A 26454-nucleotide genomic window follows, 5' to 3' on the forward strand; every position below is an offset into this window, starting at 1 on the left:
AAGCTCCTGTCACTGCCACACACAGATGGGCACACACGCTCAGAAAGCCTATGGGGGTAAAACAGGACAATACCAGAAAGAGGATTACATCCAAACTACATTGCTGGAAAATGTTCTCCTGGAACTGGACAGCTGAATCATCTGCAACCAGACCAAAAAAGATGATACACAACAAAAGGCAGTACATGTAATTTAATAAGTAAGCACAATTTGGGGGGGTTGCCTTTTTTTTTTTCCTTTTTTTTTTGCCTTTTTTTTTTTGCTTTTTTCTTCTGGTCTTGCATGACAACTTTGGCAACAATTGCTTAAGGGCAGCGTCCATATTATGGGAGAATCCAGCACAGGCACTTATGGGCAAATATATTACAATCTGCATATATTTCCAGGGGAAATGAACCCTGCAGTTTAGCTCAGGGTCTGCACTTCAGTGTTTTAGCAAATGGGGGACATGATGTGTGCCTGTGAACTCAGTCAGAATACAGATCCAAGGAGATGGGATTCTTATAATGGTTTTTTTGGTGTGTTTTTTTTTTTTTTTTTTTTTTTGTAAGACACATTGCTACAGGGGCTAAATAAAAAGCTTTTGAAAAAGTCATTGCACATAGCATGAGAATAAAGTGCCAGTCCCAGCAGTGGCCGCACAGCCGGTATCCACATTGTACAACAATCGCACAGCTCAAATCGTGACTATGAAAGGACAGCCCGAGCAGCAGGTGGGATGGAGGCATGGCAGGGGTCCACACCCCAGCACCTCTCTCTCCAATCTCTCTGTTCATCACTCATGTCACACAGGCTGTTCCCCTGCAAGGAGCATCCAGAGGAACAGAGGAGCTTGAAATGCGTGTCCCAGGCAGGGGAAGCAGCTGGCAGGCATCTGTAATTGAATTCCAGGAGGACTTGGGCTATTTTTAAAATTCTCTGTAGGTTGGCTCCTTTTTTTCTTTTTCCTAAACAGGTGAACATTTCCAAAAGTCGACAGAGCTTTAAAGTTTCACTACATACATCTCTGAGTTCCAGCACTGTATAAAAATCCTGAGATAGCAGCCAAGCACCAGCAATCAGAACCAGATTCTAAAACTGCACCAGGGAGGGAGCAAATGAATCAGTTTTCTCTTTAATTGTATATTCCAAGGATAAAGAACTTTTGTCTTGAAACACAAACACACAAAACCTCTTCTACTGTATTTATACCCTAGAGGGACACTGGATTTCTAACCATTCCAAAATAAAACAAATTTCATTGCTATTATTTATCTGTTGTGCTTCTGATTATCTACTCACCCGCAGATCTGAGGGTACATTGGTATTTAAGGAATGAAGCCCAACAAAATGTAGGCTGCAGAACATGAAGATTTTCAGTATTTTCTTTCCATGAGTGGTACCTGAACAAGGTGTTTTCATTTGGCCAGTCTAACACTGTACCAGGACTCCTGACAGGCTCTCATTCATAAGCAATCTGACCTGCTCAAGAGCTTTCCATACCTCTAGAGCTCCTTTATCTCCTGTAATGCCTTGTTAGGTGATAACTGGAGTCCTAATATTCTCTCACCACAGCTTGGGAGAATGGTCTTTTATTCTGAGAGCCAGCATGTTGTGCACCTCCAGCTGTCAAGACCTCTGAATCTGTTTACCTGTTTGGGCACTGCCTCTGCTCAGGACAGGTGGGGTATGGGACCACTTCCTTGGATGGATTAGCAATGGATGGTTAAAGGATCTGCAATACAGCTCAGAATGGCTAATATGAAGCAGGAAAAACGAAAGACTGATAAAGCTGCAGAGAGGAAAAGTTCTCATTTCACACACAGCACAGTCCAGAGTCTGAGCTACACTAATTTATTTTCTGAGTTGCTGCAGCAAGTTAAATTCTCTGATGATAATGAGCAGTCACCAACTGCATCACCAACTCATTAAATAAACTCAGTATCCACTCGTTAGCAAACACATGGATTTAAGACTTGCTGGCTAGCAAAAGCATAGCATATGATATTTGTTGGGGCATAATTTCTATTATTTTTGTTCTGATATGTGGAAAACCATCCTTATGAAGCTGCAGCATGCCTCCCTCTGTCTTTTGATGGTGCTAGATTATACATAAAACCTATTACTTTTAAAAAAGAGTCAGAAGATAAAGCCAGGGATCATTTTTTCAGTGCTTTGCAAGACAGGGTTATGTAACTATACATCACAATGTATATTTAAACAGGGGTATGTTCACTCTGTATAGAAAGGTGAAGTGAAAGAATAGAGGAAAAGCAACAGAAATTAAGAGAAAAATCTCTAAGCACCAGGAAAAAAAAAAATACTATTTCATGATGCCTACTAATACAAAACCCAAGTCCAACAATAACTTCCTCTTGGAAATACAGGATAATAGAATGTGTATCATATAAAGTGATATTATTTGCTGAATATTCCCCAAATGCACAGCCAGGATACCTGATCTTATCAAACAGCATTGGATTTTGTTGCAAGCACAGCTTTATAAATGGCTATTTTCTTACTGTAGTGGTGGCAAGGGAAATGTTTAAGAAGAAAACGTTTTGACTGCCATGCAATCAGACTGCCTGTAAGCAGTATATTCCGGCCCTTAGAAAGCAGGGAAGCTTTAATACACCTCAAAATTTTGGAGGGTTTGGTTTCTTCACAGCTCCTGGGCAGCACTATTATTCTTTTCAAGGTCAAGAAAATGAACATTAGCTTCCATCAGAGGAGAAACAATGGGATTTCAAATCGTACTTTGGAGGAATGATGGGGTGAATGTGGCAGGGTGGGGATGGGGGGAATCACTTCTCTGTCTTTCAGCTCTCTTACGTCAACTTGTCCCTCAGCTGGTTATTAATAGAAATTGTTGCTTAAATTATAAACTGCCCCAGCTGCTCCACATTAGGTGGTATTCCCCCTCCCTGCAGTCACAGGACCTGCTCTTTTGCAGAGAACTGGATAAAAGGCGAGAGGTTTATGGCAAGAACATTGGCAGCTCCACACAGGCACCCCTGTGCAATGCCACTGGGGAGTCTCCAACACAAAACAATGGATGGAAACTCCTCACAGGCCACCTGCACGCCCGAACTTCAGCGCCTGCACTCCAGCATCCTCTGCCAAATCCATCACCCACAAACCCGGGGAGACACCTCCGCTGCCTGCCAAACCCCTTCCAGAGGCAGCGGCAAAGCAGGCGGGGACTATTCCAGGATGTTTTGGCGAGGCGAGGGCAGCGGGGAAGGAGGGGAGGCTGTTGTTTTGCTTCCCTTCGCTCCAGCCGCGTTACATAACGCGCAATTCGCGGCTCCCTTCGGCGTCGCGGCGATGTGTGTGCCATGCAAATACATCCCCGCCGGATCCGCGGGAGCGATTTATCGGCTCCCTCACGGCGGGGCCGAGCCGGTTGCGGGCTCGGGGCCGCCTCCCGGAGCCAGACACTGCGCCCATTACATAACCCCCGCAGCGCTCACATGCGCCGCGGTCACATGCACAAACAGCTCATTAAATCGCTGGCCGGGCAAAGGCGATTACAGCAGGGTGGCGAATACTAAAGGTGGAACGCGGCGCCTTGCACTCGCCTGCTTCCCCGCATCCCTTCCCCCGGCAAGGCTCGCCCTGCCCAGAGCATCCGCCGCGCACACCTGGGGCACCGCGCACCTGCCGCGGCATCTGGGGCTCGAGTCGCTGTTATTCCATGTGCTGCTCCCAACCGTGCCTGGCTTTCACCCTACTGAGCAGCCCAGCACGTGTGGTGGGGGTCTGGGTAGCAGCCCTCTCCTATCTGGCGTGTACTTACCGCACCAGGTACCACTCACAGAATTGTTAGGCTTGGAAGGGACCTCTGGAGATCACCCAGTCCAACCCCCCTGCCAAGGCAGGGTCACCTAGAGCAGGTGACACAGGAACACATCCAGGTGGGTTTGGAACATCCTCAGTGTCACCCAGAGGGATTTTCCACAAACAAGGCAGGCACTGTTAATAATGGATATATATTGGCTGTTGGGGATAAAACATGCTCCTGCCCATGTGACAAAGACAAGGGCCAGATTCCCTCCAGGCAAGGGAGTCCCCACCAGTGTCACCATCTCCAGGTTTGCATCCCCACAGGTGTAACAGCCAGGGATCACAGCCGAGTGCTGGGAGGAGTGTGGTTAACACACACCCCAGCTTGTGCCAGTCTCCTACCAACACCCAGCTTGCTGACTTGGAAGCTGCAAGCCACTCCACCCACGCTTGGCATCAGCACCTGTATGTAGGGGACAGTGCTACCTACAAGTCCCTCTGCTTTGTCTTTCGTTGGACTGCCCCCCCCTTGGGTTGCAGATTTTTGACCTTGACCCAGAATTCCTCCTTCAGGAGAATGGGCATTGCAAGTCAAGTTGGACAACACAGCAGGAAGAGTCTCTGGAGTCTGTACAACTCAAGAAGCGACTCTTTTTTTCTTATGCCAACATTTCAGCAAATTTTAAAAAGCATGTTTTTTCCCAATAGAAGCCAACTTCAGAACAGGAATTTATACAGAAAGCCAAGCTTACTAAATCAGTGTTTGTCGAGACTTCATACCATTTTTTTTTTCTTCCAACAAATCTCTCATTCACAAAGCCCAGGAGCACACTCCTTGATTTAGGGAGGAGAAAATGGGCGTCCTGCCAACCAGCGAGGTTCTGCACTGTCATATGCAAAGTCCTGCTTCCACTTGCATAGAGACCTTCTCTGAAGGTGAGTCATTCAGTCCTCTGGAGAGGAGCTCAAAATGGGAGTTAGCCTGTGATACTTAAAAGTACCCTCTGCTGCACTGACACGTGTCCACGGTGATGGCACATCACTGCACAGCAGGCTCAGGGCAAGAAGTAGTGCTGCATTCCAGTAGCCTATCAGAGGGGAGATCAGTTCCTTTCCCTTGTCCTTCAGCAACCCTCCTCACCACAAAAAAATCCAGACTGAACTAAATCCTGGGCCCAAACACAGCGTTCATCAAGTCAGAAACATGCATTAGCGCCATATATCTACTGACCAATTTCAGAAAAAAAAATCCAAACCCTGACAGCTTCCCTGCGGTGGCTGTTGCTCAAGTCAGATGGGCACTGGAACTTGTTTGAGCTGCACATGTGCTTTTCTAGCAAGAACGTGTGTGAAAGGGCCCCTTTGTGCACTGCTGCAGCTGCCCGTCGGCTGCTCCGCCACCTCCTGTGGCTCTGGAGGCCCCTGCTGGAAGATGGAGTTGGATGTGCACAGCACCGTCCCAGGCAAGAAAGCAGCTACTTTTCAGCTGGCAGAGCTGCAGTGGGAGATTAATAGCTGGGAATCACGCAGAGGGCTTGAGAAAACACTTTTAATTTACTCTGATTTTATTACCTCACGGTTCTCACTGGGGCTGGGGGAGCAGAGCCCCAGCTGCCTCAATAGTAAACTCACACCACACAGGGCCTTGGTAGCAAAACAGATAGTGATCAAAGTACTGAATTTAAGACATAGAAGCCATAAACTGTTGGACAGATCAAAAGAAAACATTATTCCAGCAACACTTCCTCTCCTGCTCCCAAATAAAATCTTTCTTTCAGCTAAAAATCAGAACAAAACAGAGAAAAGGAAAAAGTATGTGCAAAACCAGGAAAGATGGTTTAAAAAGTCAAGGGAATTGTTTAGAGTTTAAGCCTTACATTAAATGCATGTTGAATTAAAGTATATATCAACTAGTTGACTTCCTGGGGTTTTTACTCTTTTTTTTTTTTTTAAAGGAAGTAAAAGACCTGTATTTAGATTACTCAGTGTGCAAGAATTGGCTACTGAGTTAAAACAAGCTCTTTCAGTATCACAGGTATGGAAATAATCTCTTTATATAAAAACAGCTTCATTTAAGTCAAGTGACTACCCGCAGATCACACTCAGGAGGAGCAAACCCTTCCAACCAACTTTCCCGAGCATCAGGTAGGACTCCAGAAGGAGCCAATTCATTTGCCACTTCCCAATCATAGCTCAACAAAAATTCAAAGTCAATAAAATCTGAGGTTTTCCCATGCATGATGTTATTCACTGTAAGGATACTGAAATGTGAAGAAAAAAGAAGAAAAGGACAGCTTAAAATGCTTCAACTTCCATTTTTGAAAAGGCCCCTTATGGTCAGTTTTATTGTCAGAATTAACATGACTACACGAACAAAATGCTCACAACACCCAGGACAAATTTAATAAAGACTGTGACATATAACCAGAACAATCCTCTGTGCCAGCCAGGGTAAATTTATTGAGCATCACACACTTTATTGCTAGCAGTGCCTTACCACTGTTATATCCTCTGCCTCACAAAAGCAATCTAGTTAACATGGGTCTCCTTGCAAAATCAAGGGAGCTCTAGGCTGCACATTCTATTCTCCAGGAGCATTTCTACCTTTGAAAACACTGCCCTGATTGGTAAAAGAAGAACTTCCCAACGATGTGCAGGACTCCCAGCATTTTGTTTAAATGCAAAGATTTTCATTTTTAGAGAGCCACAGTCAAATATTTATATATTTAGAAGAGTTTGGTTCCCTAAAGTGCTCAACTGTACCCAGTAGAGTGGCTTGGGAGGAACCCTAGAGCTGAGAACCTCTAGCTGAGAAAACACCTGGTTCAAGGGAAGCTTGTTGTTCCCATGGAGTCAGGAAGGAGTCTTAGTACTGAAAAACCGTGAGTCAAGGTTATCTAAATTTCTTTTGCAGCAGACAGGCAGACTGGATGGGGAGTAATGGGGCACATATACAGCTAAGGAGTCAAAACCCAAGGGTTTTGCAAGAAAGAGGAGAAAAGTAACAAGGGAAAAAAAAAGAGGGGGGGTAAAAATCTTGCAGAAAAAAGGAATATGAGGAGACATTGCCAGCATAACTGCTCAGTACTTGGGGACAAAATGTTTCGGACAACTCTGCCCAAATGAATTTTCAGTGCTATAAGATGCTCTCCCCAAGCCCAAGTGACAGCTCTGTACCTGAGAGTTACCAACACTAGTCCAGACCTTTGGTGCACGTTTCCCTGCCTTCCAGCACTGCCATCCACACCGTGCCAGCACAGGACACCCGTGACTCTGCACGGCACAAAGCACCCGCACGTGTGCGCTCCGGGCGAGACCCGAGCGACGGGGGAGCGGCAGCGGGAAGAGAATGGATTAGTTGGGCCCTCGCTGGCAAGGAGCCACATGAAAAGCTGCCCATGAAAAGCTGTTGCAAGGTAAACGGGGAACAACCTGCACAAAGTGTTCATTGCCCTGAACCGAAAGGACACTTTCAGGCATTGCCCAACAAAAAAAAAGGTTCCTTCGAAAAAACCCACGGGTCAAAGTGACACTGTGACAATGAAGCTCATAATCCTCAGGGCGATCCAGAACAGGCCCCTCATTGAGCAACCTGGTCATCCCACATCATTTAGACATTCTGGTCTTTTCCCCATGAACTCCAGAGGTCAGGTAACCATAAATGAACCTGGCTTTCATTTCAGTAAATAAACACATGTATAATTCAGCAAAGCATATTTTCAAGCTCTGGGATTTGTACAATAAAACTGGCAGAACAGATACTCTAAAGACTCAAAGAAATCCCAAATAAACTACTTGCAATTAAAAAATCTCATGATTTTCAAGCCAAATCTCGTGATTGTTTGTGGCCTGACTCAGGATTTTCAGTGCTTGGGGCTGGCAACTCTGACTAAGCAGGGATATGAAATAAGAGCGAGAGTGACTGCCCGCCAGGCTTCTGTTTTCCTGGGACAGAAGACAAAGCAGCTCTGACAATTCCAGCTGGCAATACCATCCAGGCTCTCCTCCAAGGCCAAACATGCTGGGTAAAATCCTCATCAGACAAAAAAAAAAATAAGATCCTATCAGAAGCAGTTACTATGGTTGCTTAATAGCTGTTTTCCAAAGTTCACTATAGCATATACTTTCTTTTTCTTGAAAGAGGGAAGATGGGCCACATTAGGGACTAACCCCTTGCCAGATGTCATCAGTGATGAAGTCCCTTAGAAATTACATGAGTTTGAAACGAATCAGAAAACACTAAGTTTCCATTTCTTCCTCCTGCCTAGCTAGACAGAGACTTCAGGATCAGCTTTCATCTATGGCCTGGAATCAACCCTCCTCTGCGTCTTGCTTAGTGTAGCAGGGGTGTTAAGCAAGTAATTGCAACCATTAAAAAGAAAAATAGCTCACTCGCTCCTGCTCCCTATCCCTGTCAAATACCAGCTCCTTCATTAGGCTTCCCACGAGCTGTTTCAGCACACTGCAGTAGTTTCTCCCTGCTCCTGGTGGACGTAGGTGGGTCCTGCTGCAGCATCCATCTCCAGCCATGACCTCTGCATCCTCCTGGTGATGCCAAACCAGCAGCTGTCCCCTCTTCCCTGATGACCCCAAGTGTCCTCTCACATCTGGTATCCAGCAAGACAGCCTGGTCAGGGACTGGAATCTAATTTCCACCTTCCTACAATGCTCAACCCTCCCTCTACCTGCTCACAGGATGATGAATGAGGAGCAGAAGCACAGAAAGAGGTCGAGCAGAAGGGCCTTGCTGGTTCTTAGGGCTTTTGCTACCCCTAGTAAGGCAAGAGCACAGCCCATCCTAATATCTGAAAGAGATACATCTTTAGTTCCTTGTGCTTGGGACTGACTAAACCAAAATAATATCATAAACTGATGTTTTCTGTAGAAACCCAGTGCCTGCAACACATTTCTGAATCGTAAATCCTAGACCAGAGCAGTTTATGTAATGCCACCTATTCACACTGCCCTAAGTAACCATAACTAACCATTCCATTATAATGAGTCCATTATCCCCTGCTTTATTGTATTTTCTCTTAAAACAGAGATCAAAGATTTGGATCTAGTGGCATCATGCCGATTTCATTTTTATTACTGGCTCCCTAGGTCTATCATAAATATTCATTGGCCATCCCTAATACAAGGCATTGAATTCTGCTCACTGCTATCTCTGACTGCAAAGTACAAACAGGGTTGTTGCTCAAACATATTAAATAAAGCAGCAGCAAATTTGTGACAGTCAACAACAACAACAACCAAAAAACCCCACCCAGAAAACAAAAGAACCCTTTTCCCCTTCCAGGGAAATTCAAAACCAAAAGGAGACATTTTCTCTCGCCCCCTCCACGACTACTGCAGACATTTGGCTGCTGTGGGAATTGAGCTGTGCAGAAGCAGCAGCAGCAGCAGCTGACCTACTCCCACAGACAGAAGACATTTTTGAAAAGTCCACAGTTGCCACACAGTGGTCTCTGTGATACTGCAGCGGTCCTCTGTGCTCCCCAGGAAGAATTATCATCATTACCTGGCAGTGACACTGAAACTGCTCAGGAATGTGGACTTTCTGTATAGCAATTAATTCTTAAAAGAGAGTAGAAAGTGTGTGGGGAGCAACATCCTCCAGAATCACAGTCAGGAAAAAGGTTTATGCAGCTTTATTCTCCTAACTCCCCAAAAAACCTTACAGCTATCTCAAACTTCAGGATGGCTGCAATTTGTTTCTCTCTCCATACTCATCTCCCATATGTTCTTTTGAACTCCCTTCCTACTCAGTGTAGCTTCTCCCAGCATCAGACAAGCAGGGTACAAAAGCCCCTTTTGCACCTGTGAATAAGCACAAAGACTCCTTGGAATGTCAGCTGGACACTTTAAACAACTATCAATCACTAATATTAGGTTGGCCATGGGAATTGTGTTTTTCCTCATGTTAAGTAACTCAGAGCATTAACACAGATACTTTATATTCTAAGCAAAAACATCTACCCCATTAAAAACAAAACAATATGGGAGGACACTGAATGAACACTCAAATATTTATCTTCTAATATGACTCCACCATGGATGTAAAATGCTGCTCATTAGAAAAAGAGATGGAATAGGAATAAATAATCTAAAACAAATATTCACATTTGTATTTATGCATATGAATCTATTCTGACACAAAACTCCACACACCTGGAGACATGAACCACATGATAAAACTGCTGACTCATTTTACATATTAACCCACAACATTTACCCTTGCCAATCTAGTATCTGCTGGAACCTTCTACCTTCCTAAAAATCTTGGTTGCTCTGTTCATAATTTAAAATATATAAATTAAACCAGATAGAAAGAAAACCTTGATCCTGATGTCTTCATGATGTACAATTTGATTGAAATAGCTGTAGTGAGCATGGAATTTAACTTCTAGATGAAGTCTTTAGTGAAATCCATCCCAACTGTATTCAAAACAGCAACAAAAATAAAATCCAGCTGCTGTGGTTCACATAAAGGATCCTGAGCAGTTCCATGGATTTTCTACCGGAGTAAGGTGAGATGAATCAGAGGAACCATCAGAGCTCTGACAGTTTAATCTGTTAAACAGCTCTAGCCCCTTGTACTCTTCTCCTTTGTATTTTAACTAAAAGTAATAGTAATAGAGAAGAATGCCAAATGGTCTATAGTTAGTTAAGATCTTCTAGCTGCTTTGCTGTTCTCGATACCAGGTACATAGAAAGGAATTGATGTGAAACAGGAATGGAAAAACAAGGAGCATCCTTATACACTGTGTAAAGGGGAAATTCCACAGCAGAAGTTGGTCATTTGAAGTTCAGGGCAAGGAACAAGCCACTCGAGTTTGTTATTGGTTTGGATGATGCTGTCTAAATCAGTATCTAACAAAAATATTTTACAGTATCAGATGCTCCTTTAGAGGAAAGACGATGTATGTGAGAAAAGCAGATGATACAAGTTCCAAAATAATATATCAATCAGGATGTGGGGCTTAATATGTCTGAAATAAAACTGGATAACAACATACTATATTCTTAAAACCTGATAAATACGAGCTGCTGAGAAACTACTATCTTTTGGATGAAATATGTTCACAACCATGTGTGTTTTTCAGCCTTGGCATCCTGCCATTAGATTTGTGACAAAATAACCGAGGTTTTGAAACAAAGCAGAATAAGTACCAGTGAGCAGTGAACACTATTGCTCACTCAACTATCACCTGAACTAAAAGTACCTGGAGTTAATATATATGGACCACAGTGACAGTTATACATATATAATACATATAAAAGAGAGGGCAAAATAATGAACGCACCCAGCCCTGCAAAGTAGTCAGGCATGTGTTCACTCTCGTGCAGCAGATTAAAATGCTCTTGCCTTTCACTAGATCAGGATGTTGCATTTCATAAGAGGTCAGGAGTGCTGTCTCCCACCTGCCCGTGATATATGACTTGGAGTTTAAAGTTCTTGTCCAGGTCAACAAGAGCAATGCACAACACAGACCCCTGTAAGCACCTCACAACTGGCCCAACTAAAGTGACTTTGAACAGGCTTCTGAACACAAGCAGGTGGCAGTCCAAAGTTGGATCAAATTCCTGGGGTCTGTTACTTAGAGAAAAAAAAAATCTTCTCTTAAAAAGGAATCATGCTTTTCATATGCCACATACTTACATGTTTTTGCATCAGCAACAAAACACATCTCTCTACAAATGTGTGTGATTGGAAACCCAGCAGAATATCTGGGGGCTGTCCATCCCAGAGAACAGCAGCATCCTCCTTCGGTCCAGAAGGATGCCCATTTTGGGAGGGATAAGGGATACCCAAAGATGAGAGATGCTAATTCAGAAGATTCCAGTTGATGCCACATGTCAAAGCACCAGGAATGTGCAGCAATAACGAAGTGCTGCAGTGGCCAACGGCCTGAGGCGCTAAGCACTGTGGCTAAAAACACCTAGCTAGTACAAACAACACCATCACATGCCCTGTGGTATCTCCTTGCTTAATTATTCCAGCTTGAAGCCTAGAGGGGGGGGGAAGGGAAACTTCATTAGTTTGGTTTTCTGTGGGTTTTCTCTCTTTGTAAAATGTCAGTGTACGGGTATAATGAGAAATTACTACACTCTAAGGGCCTGGCCACATTTAGTGTTTAGTCTTGCATGTCTGAAAGCTCTGATGCTCCTGCCACTGCAATTACTGGCTCAGAGGATTCACAGCAATAGCAAGCCATGAATCCTCCTCTGCAATAAATTAGTGCAGGCATCGGTTCTGCAACACATCACCACCTTCACGTAAAGCATCACACACAGAGAGGGGTTTGTCTCAGTTGTACTTCAACTTTTATCTCTTGACTGTCATGACAAAGCCTCAACAGCAGTTTCTTGACTGGACCAGAAGTAAATGCTGGTCACAATCTGGCTGGCATTGCTAGAGGTAACCAAACATTCTTCCTCCCTGCACCTCCAGTCCCTCCCTGAACTTGTGGCTGGTTTCCCAAGGAGAGAGTTTTTAAGGTAGGATAGTGCAAAAATGTCCTTTACCAGCTAAAACACAGAAGTGATTTTTAAAAAAAATTCAATATAAGCAGCACTGAGCTTACACATTCTCCTGTAGTATTTCTAGCCCTCTATTACCTCACAGTCACACTGAGCTTAGTGAGGACAAGAACTGCTCACAACAGGGAAAAACAGGCTGGTGCACAGGTATTTTTATACATCAGCACAAATAAAACTGACAGCAGAAATAGGGAAAAATTAAATGTAATTCTTCAGAATGCCTCTGCAGTGCCACTAATCCAAAATGTGAGTAGTAACACAAATAAAGGAATTTGGATCCCATTCTCCTATTTAAAATAAACATCCTTTTGAGATAGAATACATTCAACAAGCACCACATATTCAGAATTATTCTTTTTTCTCCCTTTTTTTTTTATCTACAAATACTATTTATCTGAATGCTGCCTAATTTGCACATGCAAATAAGTAAAATCATCTTGAAAAGATGAGGCTGTAGAACAGAATGCAGTTTAAGCTGGGAATGTCTGTGATTCAAAGAACTGCAACGCTGGGACACTGTAGTGGCTCCCAGCAAAATCTCTGGCTTCTAAGACACACTGAGACCATTTATCCCAGCAGAAAAAGACCTGCAGCTCCCACTGGTTTCAACTTGACTGGTAGATCAGTAAAATAATGAACTGGGACTATTGCTTTGGACAAACTCACTGGAGTTTTGGCAACAGCTCCATATGAAAAGAGTCAGTTCTTCTGGCACAAAGTGACCAAGAGCCCGTATGGCCATATTGGAGACCACATCTGACAGGAATAAAATACATTTATATTTACACCGAAGCTGTACTGTTTTTTCACATTTATTTGGTGCCATTGCTGCAAACAAAGAGGAGAGGACAGCTCACATTTCATACCTAAAGTGGAATGCAGAAACATTTAACACTGCAAAAACAAAGGCCACAAAGCTACTTCCATGATTCTAAATCATGAACTAGTATAAGAGCAAACCAACATTTTTCATGAGTTTTTCCAAAAAAGGCAAAAAAGCACAACTACTTATTTCTGACAATTAAGCAGCTTACACAGTCTTTGTTCTACTGACACTTAAAAATGCAGTTTTCAATTATTTATCCTGTATTTCAACACCTAAAGCAGGAAAAAAAGTATGAAGTCTGTGTTCTGCAGCACAGGCAACCCTTACTGAAGGGTTCAATTCATTTATAACAGCGTTTCCCTTAGGAAGTGCCAGTTGGCAGGGAGGATTGGATTGGATTCTGCCATGTTCTGTAATGCGCTATCACCATTAGCACCCTTATCAGCCAGTAATGTTACACTAAACTCCTCATATACACACATTATCAGAGAGAATTTTTTTTTTTACCCCCAGAGATGCTGACCTCATTTAGGAACAGTTGGGAAATCAGAAGTTTGTCCATGGCCAAGGCACTGATGTGCTAGCAGCTGGAGCGGGTTAAGAAGTTGCCATATGAGCACAATTAGGACAGGAGTTCAACAACTTCATCCAATTCACTGAGGAGGATTTAATTTAAGCTTGTGAACCCTCTTTGAAGCAGCTGGGCTGCCCCTCCTGGCCCACCAGCTCTGTGTAGGGACAGCCACTTCCAGCAGGGCAGCCGAGATTTTGAACTGCTCCTGTCATTTGCAAAGTGAACAGGCATCAGTGGTCTACATGTCTCAGATGCTTTTGGAAAGGTTACTCAGGTTCAAACTGAGGTGTGTAAGTAGGTCTAGAGGCACCATTTGTTCAGAAATTGAACTGAAATCAAGTGGTGGGGTGAAGGACAAAAAAAATTTGCTGGGAAAAAAAATCAAAAATTCCAGTCCTTCTGGTTTTGTAAAATAGGTATAAAAATGGCCAGCAACAAAAAAAAACAAATATAGATGGGGCAGATCAAGTCCAAACATAGTCCTTTCTGTCCCTCCTGTTTCTCTACTTAAACAGGGAGACTGAAGAAGGCTTTTAGATAAATACATTTAGACACCACAGTATCTATCTGAACAGAGGCAATGTCAACTTCCACAATTCTTCCACTGTTCTGGAAGAGTCTTCTGCAAGAGAGGGGCTGTAGATCAAGTTTCACTCCAGTCAGTTACTTAATCAATACAAATAGGACTAGGATTCTCTCCCAGGAGACTGCAATAATCACCCAGAATTACTTATGAAAGCCAATCAATGACCGAGAGGTTTTATGTGTCATTTATATATCTCAAATCAAACTCCAAAATTAAACTTTGATTCCGAACAGGATAAGATGTTGCAGCACTAAGCAAAACAATGCACTAGCAAGAGCTGGAAAGGAATCCCAGGACAGAGCCAGGAGAGCACCAGAGACCTGGAACACCAGCAAGGGGAGGCACAACAACAGAGTGGGGACAGGAACAGCCATAAAACAGGTGAAATAAGCCTCTACAGCTGTATTTTCCTCCTGCTCCTTCAATAAAACAGGCTGCCTTCGAGTCATGAAATGAGAGAGAAAGGCAGCAGAAGGCTCTCAGTTGTGAGATGAGAAAGAAAGAGGAGGAAATTTTATTTCATTATTTCTTCCTTGATTCACGCTGCAGAAGTCTGCAGAAACTGGAGGTTTACCATTTCTGTCAGATTTATCACAGAAAACCCATTTTGATGCATGATTTACAAACTCAGTCTTCCTGTCAAAATGTCACACTTCCCTCTCTAGCTTTGTTCTGGTATTACCATTATGTATTTACTACTATATTATTTTTTTTTTTAACATCTGCATAGCACAGTTGAATAACTTCATGGGCAGTGAGATCATGGTTCAAAAAAAAGATGGGAAACACGCACATGAGCCTATTCATTGTGCTATTTTTGCTGTTCCAAAGTCCATGGCACGAACAATGACTCATAAGTGTAGCAAGCCAGGGAAGCACTTGCTAACCATACAAGCTTGTTTACTCATTTATTTGTTTGCACTGATTCATTACATCCTGCAGTGTAAAACCAATGGGGCTCGAGAGGAAGCATGAGGGAGAAATTCTGTTTACCCAAGAGCTCTTCCACCACCCTGCCCCACAGAGATGGTGGAGGGATATGGGAATACACCTCCTATGTCCACTCCAGAGAAGCTGGGCTGGAGAGGTGAAAAGCCCCTACACACCAGTGGGGCACATTCCCTCTGATGGCTTCACTCTGTCTCACTTTATCAGCATCACAACAGGGTACAAAGAGCAATTAAAATAGGCAATTTTTTTGCTTAAGCCATACATTGAAATTGTTGCTTCCCCCCCGCCCCGTAGTCCTGAGATGAGGTTAACTTTTAGTGGGTCCATGCAATTATTTTGGAGAGTTTTGGCAAAAAGCATGAAGCTACAAAAGCAAATCAATTTTCCCATGTGATGCAGTGGTGTTATGGACCCAGAAATCTACTAGAATAAGTATGAATAATAATTAAGAATAATAATATCTGCTTCATCTGAGAAATTTGTGTTATGACATTAAAAAAAGAATTTATTGGACCAGGCCTAGCCACAGTTTTCTTATAGGAGGTGAAGATGAGCTTGGTTTTGTCTGCTCACACTGGTTATTCTTGTGTAGAGCAGGGCAGATGTCAGCACTGAGAGATCAGATAATAGCTCTATGATTCATATATAAGAGTGAATAATACTGAAAGGATTTGGGGAATACCCAGAAATACAGATAAGAGGAAACCACACAAAAATCATGGCTCAAAAAGAAGGGACAGCTGACATGTAAATCTCAATCCAGCTACTGATACCCAAAGGCACAGGCAGAATGAAAGAGGTATTTGAAAAACTTGGGTTTGGAAGAGAAAAATGGCCAATAAGGGGAGAGAGAGAAGTGCAAGAAATAATTAGACACTTACAGAGTACAAACTATGCCACTTCTTCCCAAAACTGCCAGCTCTGCCTAAACATTGCACATTCCTTTCACACATTTACAAGGATTAAGAAGTGTATGGAGTACAAAAGTCTGGCACCACAGGCAGCAGGGAAAAACTGTACACTTGGAATTAAAAATCCCTTATATTTCCATATATATATTTCCATCATATGTAATATGATTTTATGGTAAAGTCAGATGTGACATAAGCAGACTAGTCTCCAGAAATACCAGATATCCAATATATAGTAATTATACATAGTAATACTTGCTACTGCTAATTCATTTAATCTTCCTTGCTTGAACTCTTGCCGAGTCCCTCACACAAAACTGTGTAAGGCAGATAGTTTCTTTTGTTCCAATCTAACTTCCTACCTTACCACACATTACTAGACACAAAGTTATCTCTAAAATATGTACAAAACTGAACTCGTGTCAGATTCTGTTACTGTCCCACAGCCAACATTTAATACCGTGCTGTTAGTTCTACATTTAATATTAAAGTGGTAGCAGTACCTCTTCTGCAAAGTTAGTTTTCTTGTCAAGCATTTCTCGTAATGTCTGAAGAATTTTAATGCAGAGCTTTTCTTCTTTCTCCATGAGCTTCTTTGTGTTGTTAATCAACCTTAAAGTAAAATATTAAACCTTAAAGAGCGTTGCACGTTGTTGCTAAGCCATACTACAATTTCTTTATGCAAAAATTGCCTGTCACTATATTTTTCCTCAAGGAAAGGAAATAGAAGCAGTCAAGAGAAATCATAATTAAAAAGGAAATGGGACTTTCAAGGTGGTTTTTGTGTCACTTTGCATATTTTACTGCCCATACAGAAGGCAGAATTCTACGTCCACATTTTCTGAGGGCTTCCAGATTAAGATCCAAACTTGCTATTTCATCCTTTATTTAAAGGTAACTTATTTTAACCTTTATTTAAAGGTAAGCAGTGCTCACCATGCATCTCAAAACCTTTAAAAGCTACAACCTTTACACCTTCCAACTTCCACAATGGTTAAAATATATTTATGATACAATTAGCAAATGGTATCCAGCCAAAAGGATCATCAAAAAGCTTTCATGGAAGTGTTCAGAAATACAGGCATTTGGATGAAACATAACCTTTGTTTACACTCACACAACAACTTGACAAGCCAGAAAACAGGGTACATTTTGATCTCCAGCTATGGCTGTGACAGGAGTTTGGATTTTAGTCAAATTAAGCTGGTATTAGAAGCAGCCTGTCTGTGCAGAGCAGGTCCATGCACAGATCCTTGCACTTTTTCACACATTGCTGGAGAAATGTTTGTGCAGTACATGGGCCACATCCATCAGCCCTGCACATGATTTGATGCTGACTTGGGACAGGAACTTGGACAGAGGGCATGAGATGGGACAACCCCAAAATTTAGCTTAATTTTTCCAAAGATACAAAGTGTATTGTTATAACACTACCTCTGCAGAATACGCAAATAGCCAAGGAATCAGGAGAGCTGCCAAATGCATTAATTTCCCTCAAGTTATCTCTGTTTAAATTATAGTTTCTCAAGGGCAGGGGGGGCATCTCACTTGAGGACTAATAAAAAATTTGCAAGACTCTATTCCAATGCATAGACTGCAAATAAAATATCTAATAATTCAAGACCAGGTAGGGGTGCCAGTGAACTGTATTTTAAAAGAGCTGTTGGTAGTTTAAAATAAAAATATCTATTTGCTATTCCAAAAAAAACCTTCAACAAAAAACCACTAGCCCTGAGCCCCCCACTGCTTCACTATGAAGAAGATTCTACTATGGAAAGTCTCAGTTAATGCTGTAGATTTGGAGAAACTTAATAGCAAAAGTAGCCCATTGAGAAAACAGAAGTTGAGCCTGCCACAGTTTTAACAAGCTATTAACATCCCATTTCTAGGTAAACAAGGCAAGCAACCTCTCTCTCTGCTCCTCTCCAGACTCCTAAACTGCTGAGAAATACAAACCATGCAGCAAAACCCCTCAGTTTAAGCTTTCAATAGTGAACTCAGCCACCTGCATACATGAGTTTCTGCTGAAAATCAGGGTTAAGTGCTGCTGAAAATGTTAACTCCCTGCCATCCTTCCCAGCAAAGCAAATAGGCCTCTGCACACCACTTACTTGGACATGAAAGCACCACATCTTATCCTGGCATCACTCCCCTCAGGAAAAAGGAGCTCTGGACTGTGCAGCACATCAACCAGCACCGAGAACTCAGCCTGCATCATGGGAGTGAACTGCTGCTCCAAGGAGGACACCACATCCTGGGGAAGAAAGGAGGACAACATTCAGAGCTGCAAGAAAACTGATGATGTTGAACCTCTAAGTGCACAAGGTGATCTCCATCTCATAGACAATCTCCAGTGATATAGACCTGACATAACAGCTCCTAAAAGCTCCACTGCCTCCTCTGCAGCCAAAGAGGGACACGTGGCCACGAAAAGGCAGAAAGGAGATCCTGCTCTGTGGACCACTTTGAGAACACACCTAGAATACCATGTGCAGTTTTGGTCGCCACAATATAAAAAAGATATGAAGCCCTTAAAAAGAGTCCAAAGGAGGCAATGAAGATGGTGAAGGGCCTTGATTTGAAGCCCTGTGAGGACACTGAGGGCACTTGGTGTGTTCAGCTGGAGAAGAGGAGGCTGAGGGGAGACCTCACTGCAGTTACAACTTTCTTGGGAGGGGCAGAGGAAGGGTAGGCACTGATCTCTGCTCTATGGGGACCAGGGACAGGACCCAGGGAATGGCTGGAGCTGTGTCAGGGCAGGCTCAGGTTGGATCTCAGGCAAAGGGTCTTCCCCCAGAGGGTGGTTGGGCACTGACCAGGCTCCCCAGGGCAGTGGGCACAGCCCCAAGGCTGCCAGAGCTCCAGGAGGGTTTTGATGATCCTCTGGGGCACAGGAGGTGACTGCTGGGGCTTTCCACATCTGGCACATGTGAGATAAATGCACTGGCACCACTGCTCAAGCCATTTGCTGGTTTTGTACCTGCAGTTTTTCTATGATATTCCTGTAATCCCAGGCAGGCCCACCAAGAGCTTCTTTGAAGCGAGGTCCACTGCGGGCTGACATTCTCCATCCCATGGCTGCCCTCTGCACCATGTTAGAGTGGCTCTTCATGAACAAGGTGTTGACCTGGCTGTCCAAATCCACTGGAATTGCAATCCCACGGTTCTTTGCTTTAACAGGAAAAAAAAAGTTAAAGTAAGACATTTACAGTGGCAAAAACTTGAAAATCTTATCAAGATCATGGCGTGCAAAATCTGACTGTTCCTGAAGTTAAGGGGCAGGGGGATATCACTTCAACAGGTTTTAAAAATAAGGAGTCTTATATCTAAAAATAAGGATACCTAAGATACTACCTACCTACTTCTACCTAAGTGGTAGAAATCAGCCATAATCATGTTAAAGAAAGAAAGCTCCACCAATATTAATGAGATGGGGATAATTTCCAGTATGTATTTTTATAGATACATTTATTTTTTAAAACAGAATGGGATAATTTCCAGTATGTATTTTTATAGATACATTTATTTTTTAAAACAGAATTTTTATTTTACTAAAAAAAAATCAGATCCAGATATATTAATAAGAGTAACAAAAGGAGCATGCATTATTATCTCAACAGCTAGTTTTACTTTATTCAGAAGCAAATTCTAAAATTCTTCTTTCTAGTGGACATATGCACATTTATCCAATTCATCCCAAGTGCTCTTTGCTGCTTTTCTGTGTATTTCTCCTGTGAAGACCTTGAGAAACTGAGTGCATACAAATTAAATTTGAAAAAGACTGTCTCCTCTTCTCTCTGGGTTTCCTATACTGCTGGGATTAATAAACCCTGGATTCCTGGATGCCACTACAATATATCTAATAGTTAATAAACATCTGATAGTTTAACTGATAGTTAAAAAATTTAATCAATGGTTAAAGAATTTTTTTTTTAGTTTTTAGGGGGCAGGAAGTGACAGTAGAGACAATATCAGAGGAAAAAAAAAAAAAAAAAAAAAAAAGAGGAAAGACTTACAGGAATCCTTACAGGGCATCCACTATTAAACTACTCTTGCATTCTGAACTGTCGTCTGAGAAGGCAGTTTGAAAGGCAATGTTAGAAGGTATCTGCCCTCTCCCCATAAAAGTTTCTGTGTTAGCTGCTTCTTTCCATCCCACTGGACATCACAGTGGCAAGCAAGAGTTATCTGAAATTCAACAAAGAGTTTGCTCCATCCCTGGAAGTGTTAAAAGCCCGGTTGGATGGGGCTCTGAGCAACCTGGTCTAGTGGAAGGTGTCCCTGCCCATGGCAGGGGGGTTGGAACTGGGTAATCTCTAAGGTCCCTTCCATCCCAAACTATTCTGTGATTCTGTGATCAATGCAGTAATAGCTCTGAAAGATTAGGTCACATTCCAGTGCTTAGGCTCTGTATTCTGTCATTTCACTTAATTTCCATGGCACAGTTCATGCTTAATAAAAACTTAGAAGCAAAATGGAGAAGTAGTTCTAGTTCATTTGGAATAATGACTAATAATAACTGATTTTTTCATTTTCCTTATTGAAAGAAGGTGAATTTTATAAAAAGCATCAGCCTATGTTGCAGTTCTGCTCAACATTTCTCTGAGGCATTTCCCCACCAACACACACGCTGTCCACAGCACTCCTGCTTCCCAGCTCTTAAAACATATACAACTTGAAGTCCTGAACTTGTGAAGTCAACAGATGCCCTTCTTTCCCGAACAGCCTATGGATCAGGCCCCACAGGAGTATGTGCAAGCAGAGCCAGGCACACAGCTCGGATGAATGAAGGCTCGAGTGCTGCCAAGCACAGTGACTCACAGATCCCAAAAGGCACAAACTTTCTCTCCCTTTGAACACTATATTGTAAAGGCAGAATTTATTATAAACCTAAATTTGGCTGTGATACCTCACCCCCCAGTCTCAGACTGTGGCAAGGGAGCTCTGTCAGGGGTACTCTCATCCCTTTGATGGCTCCCACAGGTGCAGGGCACCCTCCTCTGGATTAGGCTGTTCCACTGGGATGAAAGAGAGATCTCATCTTCTGCTTCTGGTAGGCACCTTCTTTTAAATAGTCTGCCACAGGGAATTGAAAAAATAAACATTTTTTTTTTAGGTCAAGATGGGAAGAGACAAATTGACTTTTCCTTTCCACTCTCCTTTTGTTTTGAAGGCAGGTTCTGATTAACATGTGGAAAATACCACGGATGGCTGGCCATTATTTCTAATGATTGTTTTTTTCCATATTCTGGAACTGGGCTATTTTTCAAAACACATTTGCCCTGTTGCTGCTTACTTTACTAGAGAAGTCCATTAAAGTTCTGCCAGTGTGAGTAGGTGCTGCAGCTTATTAATCCAATTTATTGTGTCCTAATGTCAATCACTGGAATGTTACTGGACAGTGCTCACTTCTCAATTAAGTGGAATGCATGCAGAATCCTGATATATTGAAGAATAAATTTAGCAATGGGGAACACTCTGTTCAGAGAAAAACCCAGACTTTTGCAGTCCTACAGATGCCATGGAAGTTAACAACTTCCATCAGTGTCTAAGGAGCAGTCAAGGACTATGATTGTTCAAAGAGTTGCAGCTAATTAAAACTATCACAAAGAAAACCAGAGGGAGAAAAAAAATACTGCTTTGTTTTGAACAGTTCTTACATGTATAATTCCATTTGTAATTAAGATTTGTATTGGTTGTCAAAGGGCACTGTTGAAGTCTAAGCTATAAACAAAGCCTTTGTCTTCTTATTCCTTTGCAGCTTGTAGAAAGTTTATCTTTCATTTGTTTCACATTTCATTATTTAAAACAACATGAAACATATTTTTACATTTTGGAAAGCTGATGAACAAATGTGAACATAAATATTTATTTTTAATTTAGGTGTTGTAGGCTGTTTTCCTCTTCAAAATGTGTCAATCTCCCTTAAAGTATCAACATCAAATATTTAAAAGCATTTTTATTTTTGTTCCACTTAGAAATACTTTTGGACAGCAGTCAAACTTGCAAAGTAGGGTTAGAGCTGGGAGACAAAGTAGCTGAGAGGGGGTAAAATTCTGTCTTTCATCTGACTAGTGAACTTGGGGAAAAGCTACATGGCTGTATGTACAGTGGTACCATAAGTATCCAGCAGGATACCTACAAGGATGGACTAGAACATGGATTCCATTATCCTTGTGGGTCCAATTCAGAATATTCTGTGATGTCTTCAGCAAAGATAAATTCTGTCCTGCAGTGAAGGGCATGTCTCAAGCTTTTATACTGCCCAATTCCTACCTAGGGCACCGTGCACAGGGCTAATTACACCCTGAACATGCAACACTGACTTGCCAGTGTCAGAGGAAATGGAATTTGCTGGGAAATCCCCCAATTATGCCATCAGCAAGAGCCACACTTGAGACAAGCAAACAGGACCCATGGAAATGGTAAGAAACCCGGTGCTGCAAATCCAGCCAGGTCACACTAAAATGTTCTGCTCCGTGCTGGATGGAGCTGTGGGCACCCAGTGCATCAGCAGCTTTGCTTTCCCTTACTGTTTAAACAATGAAAAAGTACTCTGAGGCAGGGACTCAAAAGAAAAGGGCAACATTAATGCTGAGAATCAAGTAGCAAAAAATCCAGCCACTCTCCATCAGTGAATGAGACTCCCCCGCAGCCCCAGGAGCACATGCAGCTGCTCCCAGGAAGGCTGGAACGGGCAGAGGTGTTATTTGGTTAAATTACCTGCATGTATTTCTCTCCACAGAAGCACAGCAATTGGACCTATTTCAGGAATGCTTGCTGAAGCACTGTCCTTTCACTGTGCTGCCTGCCTGAGCCTGAGGATCAGTTTAGCACTAAGGATTTCCAGGAAGTGGCCCTCGCCTGTAATTTTCCTTGGAAGCCCATTCTTCAGAATAATGTACCTTGCCATGAGGAGCCTTGCTGTTCTTGCTATTTCCACCGAGTGCTCCCTAATTTTAAATTTCACTCCATTACCTTTTTTAATGTATACAAAACACAACAGCATTTCGTGGCTTCACAGCTCTTTCAGAGCCCTTTGCACTACTCTAAACCATCCTTAGGGCACGTTTTTGGGGGGACCCACAGGTGTTTCACCCCTTGCAGCACCAGGTGTGGGTCATGAAAAAGCCACAGCTGTGCCTAGCTGTGGAGCCTTTCCTCTTCTTGCTGTTTACACCCCTCTGGTAGCTGCAGACAGCTATATGATGTTCTCCCACACTTCCCAGTTGTCACGTAATGGAGCGATGCATATTTAGTTCAATTAATTTTGTTCCATAAATCAATCCCTCCAGCTCCTTAATCATTTACTGACTGCTTAACAAATGCATTTGGATGGAGAGACACTAATGCTGGAGACAGCAAGACTTTTTAAGGGAAATAAAAGCTTTGTGTAGACAAGACACAAACCTGCCAGTCTTGTACCCTTCACTTGGATGTTTTTTTTCCAACGGAAAATCTACACTAAAATATTTATCAGCCTGTAAAAAGATCATCATTGAATTTTTCTTGCAATTAGGGAAACACAAACAGTTAAAATAGAATAAAATATGTGCTTCATCTGAAATGTTATTCTTCTTGCTGTCAAAAAAGTAACAACAGGATAATTATTTTATTTGAACTAAAAATTGAAAATGAAGGTCTATCTTTTTAGAAAATGGAAATCGGGTTTTAAAGCTCAAATGGGAAGCAAAAGAAACGTATTTTCAGGAGTGAAAAAAATTGTTATAGGAAAATTCATCTATATGGACATTAAAAGACGCACAATAATTCCAAAGAAGCAATAAAATGTGACCTAGATTTTATGCTTAATGTATCCTGTTTGTAATTTGTCAGGGAAAAGTAAAGGGCTTTAGAGGGCATAACAGCATGGTCAGGAAGAGCCACAGGAGAGTTTTTTCGGATTCTGTACAAAGGGGTATTGGTGACCTGAAATTAGGGAATAAATACTAGAGTAGAAAGGACTTCACTACTCCTTTAGACCATCTGTTCTCTGTTACAGACAACTCATGTTCTTTAATATCTTTGGGAAAATTTATGGAGCCCCATTTAAAATGAAGGGAGCTTATCTGCCACCCCTCCTCTCTCCATTTTCTCTCAGCCCGTTGACCAAGGACATCCTTCCAAAGTTGGTTCCAGTCCTCTGATTTACAATCTAAATCTATTTTGGTTATTTACAACCTCCTGTAATTTATGTCCAGTTGGTTTTGGGTCACCACTGTCCTTCAGCTTGAATGTCTCTGCGACTATTTATCTTCCTAAGTACTTTAAAAGAGCAAAAACACAGGCCTGTGTTTTGGTAGGAAAAACACATGGGGCTTTCTCAGTCCCTTCTTGTAATACGGTTCTCCTTTCCCCTGACCATCACAATAGTGCTTCCTCTGTACCTGTTCCAGTTTTGAACTTAGGAAAATGGCAATCTTACATGTCTTGCCTCCAATTTTGTAGCATGGAAACAAGAATTCTCCTTTTGCTTCTCCTGCACATCATCCTAGGATATAATCTGATAATGACTAATGTGATTTGGCTTGCTAACAGATTTTTTATAAAGGGTTTGCCAAGAGACAGAGCCTAACAAAATGCAGGTTTCCTATCTGCTACTGTTTAGTCATCTGGGAAATTCCAATTATTTCATTAGTGGTGGTCACAGCACAGCACAGGCTACATCTTTGGGATACACACAGTATCAGAGGGAAGATGCAATGTTTAAAAACATAAGGGGAAAAGCTAATGGATACTCCAGAGACAAGAGTATAACACAACTGCATTCGCCCTTGTAACAGAAAACTGTTGCTCTAAGGTGAAGATAGAAGAATCATCACTTAATTAAGAAGCAAAGACAGTTCTTTGCATGGGCCCTGAAAGATTGGTCAGCCCTGGGAGAAAGACCCTGCTCCAATTTAAGATATACAAACTTCAGCTGGGAGGACAGGCGATATTCCCCAATCTTTATGGAAAGACAGTAGATGGTTTAAAATGCAAACTCTGAGACTGGCCTCTAACCCTTCTCAACCTTGCAAAGACCATAAAATGTAGGAACTGAAAGTCCTTTGATAACAAATTCATTTCAAATAAATGAAATGGTTAGATGTCTTAGTTCCTCGGTTTTCACAAAGGTCTAGGGACCTTTTAAACATTTTTAATTTGTCACTATTTTATCAGAGTTTTGATCATTCATTTTTTGGAGTGCATTTTCAAGCAAAAGCTCAGTGCAATGTAATAACAGAGAAAAAAACAAAAGTAATATATGTCTAATGTGTTAATTCTCACTACTGTGGTAACTCGCTTCAGAAATCTGCATGGACAAGGCACATTAATCTATGTATATTATTTCACAGGCGTTTCTATTCATGCCAGGCGGCCAAATGTTTACTGGGCAATAAAAAACTGGTGCACATTGGTATCCATGTTGGATACCAATCTTGGATATCCAGCTTGGAGCCACAGAGGAGTCTGCTGAAGAAGAGAAACGAGCCTCTGTGGGTCCTGCTGAACTGGAGGAAGGAAACTGCCTGGAGACAAAGCACTAAGTGAAGCTTGGAAAGCTTATGCAGTTTTTCCCTGGTAGTCAAGGGGAGTGAAGTACCAGGGTTATCAGAAAAAAAGCTTCTGCAACATATCATTTTGTTGACCTGGAAGATAATGCACATTCTTACAGTGCTCATCAGAAGGCAGATGTAATGATCGTAAGCTCTTGAGGCAATAGTTGCATCCACCTGCCAGCAACAAACTAGTAAGCACTGAGAAGAATGTATGTTGCTTAAGCTTGCTCTGAAATGGGTCTTTTAAAAGTGCAACATTATATGGACCTTTGATATCTTGGGAAATCTGTGTATGTATTTTCTTCCTTCCGAGATTAATTTCTAAATCCAGGGCAACAACATAGCAACACACACACAGAAAAAATCAAGTTTGTTCTTTCAACTCTATACTACACTTATGTTCCATCACAAGTCTTTGGTGCCTGCTATAAATCTGTCCAATACTCCCTATAGGCAAAATCTTTTTAGTGGTTTTTTTTTTTTTTTAATCCTGCTGTGAAACACAAAGGCCTTAACATTAAAGCTGTCAGACTCTGAAGTCAGAAGAGGAAAATAAAAAGGGCAGAAGGGTGCTTATAGATGCCTAGCCAAAATCCAAACCTGGTCCACATACATAGGCAGCAAAAGAGGCACAAGAAGGCTGCCATGTTTTTGTTATGGAAGATGCCTCTAGCTTCTCAAAGCAAAGCACCATTTTGGGTAGTGGAACACCCAATCATAGAAGGGCCTCAACTGTAAAAACCTCTGGTACCCCC

The 26454-nt window shown here is 42.1% G+C and overlaps 1 protein-coding gene across 5 annotated transcripts in view; it reads right to left on the reverse strand.

The window, feature by feature from the left end:
• The window catches only part of ITPR2 (inositol 1,4,5-trisphosphate receptor type 2), a 270280-nt gene that overhangs the window by 97273 nt on the left and 146553 nt on the right, over window positions 1-26454 (reverse strand). For all 5 annotated transcript variants that reach the window (XM_064654170.1, XM_064654172.1, XM_064654171.1 and 2 more), the window contains 3 exons: window positions 19138-19328; window positions 18269-18411; window positions 16661-16769 (listed from right to left, as the gene is read on the reverse strand). In XM_064654170.1, coding sequence (XP_064510240.1) covers window positions 16661-16769; window positions 18269-18411; window positions 19138-19328 — 443 coding nt within the window. The remainder of the gene's footprint in view (window positions 1-16660; window positions 16770-18268; window positions 18412-19137; window positions 19329-26454) is intronic.

The sequence above is a fragment of the Pseudopipra pipra genome, chromosome 5 (genome assembly GCF_036250125.1).
Source record: "Pseudopipra pipra isolate bDixPip1 chromosome 5, bDixPip1.hap1, whole genome shotgun sequence".
Taxonomy (NCBI): domain Eukaryota; kingdom Metazoa; phylum Chordata; class Aves; order Passeriformes; family Pipridae; genus Pseudopipra; species Pseudopipra pipra.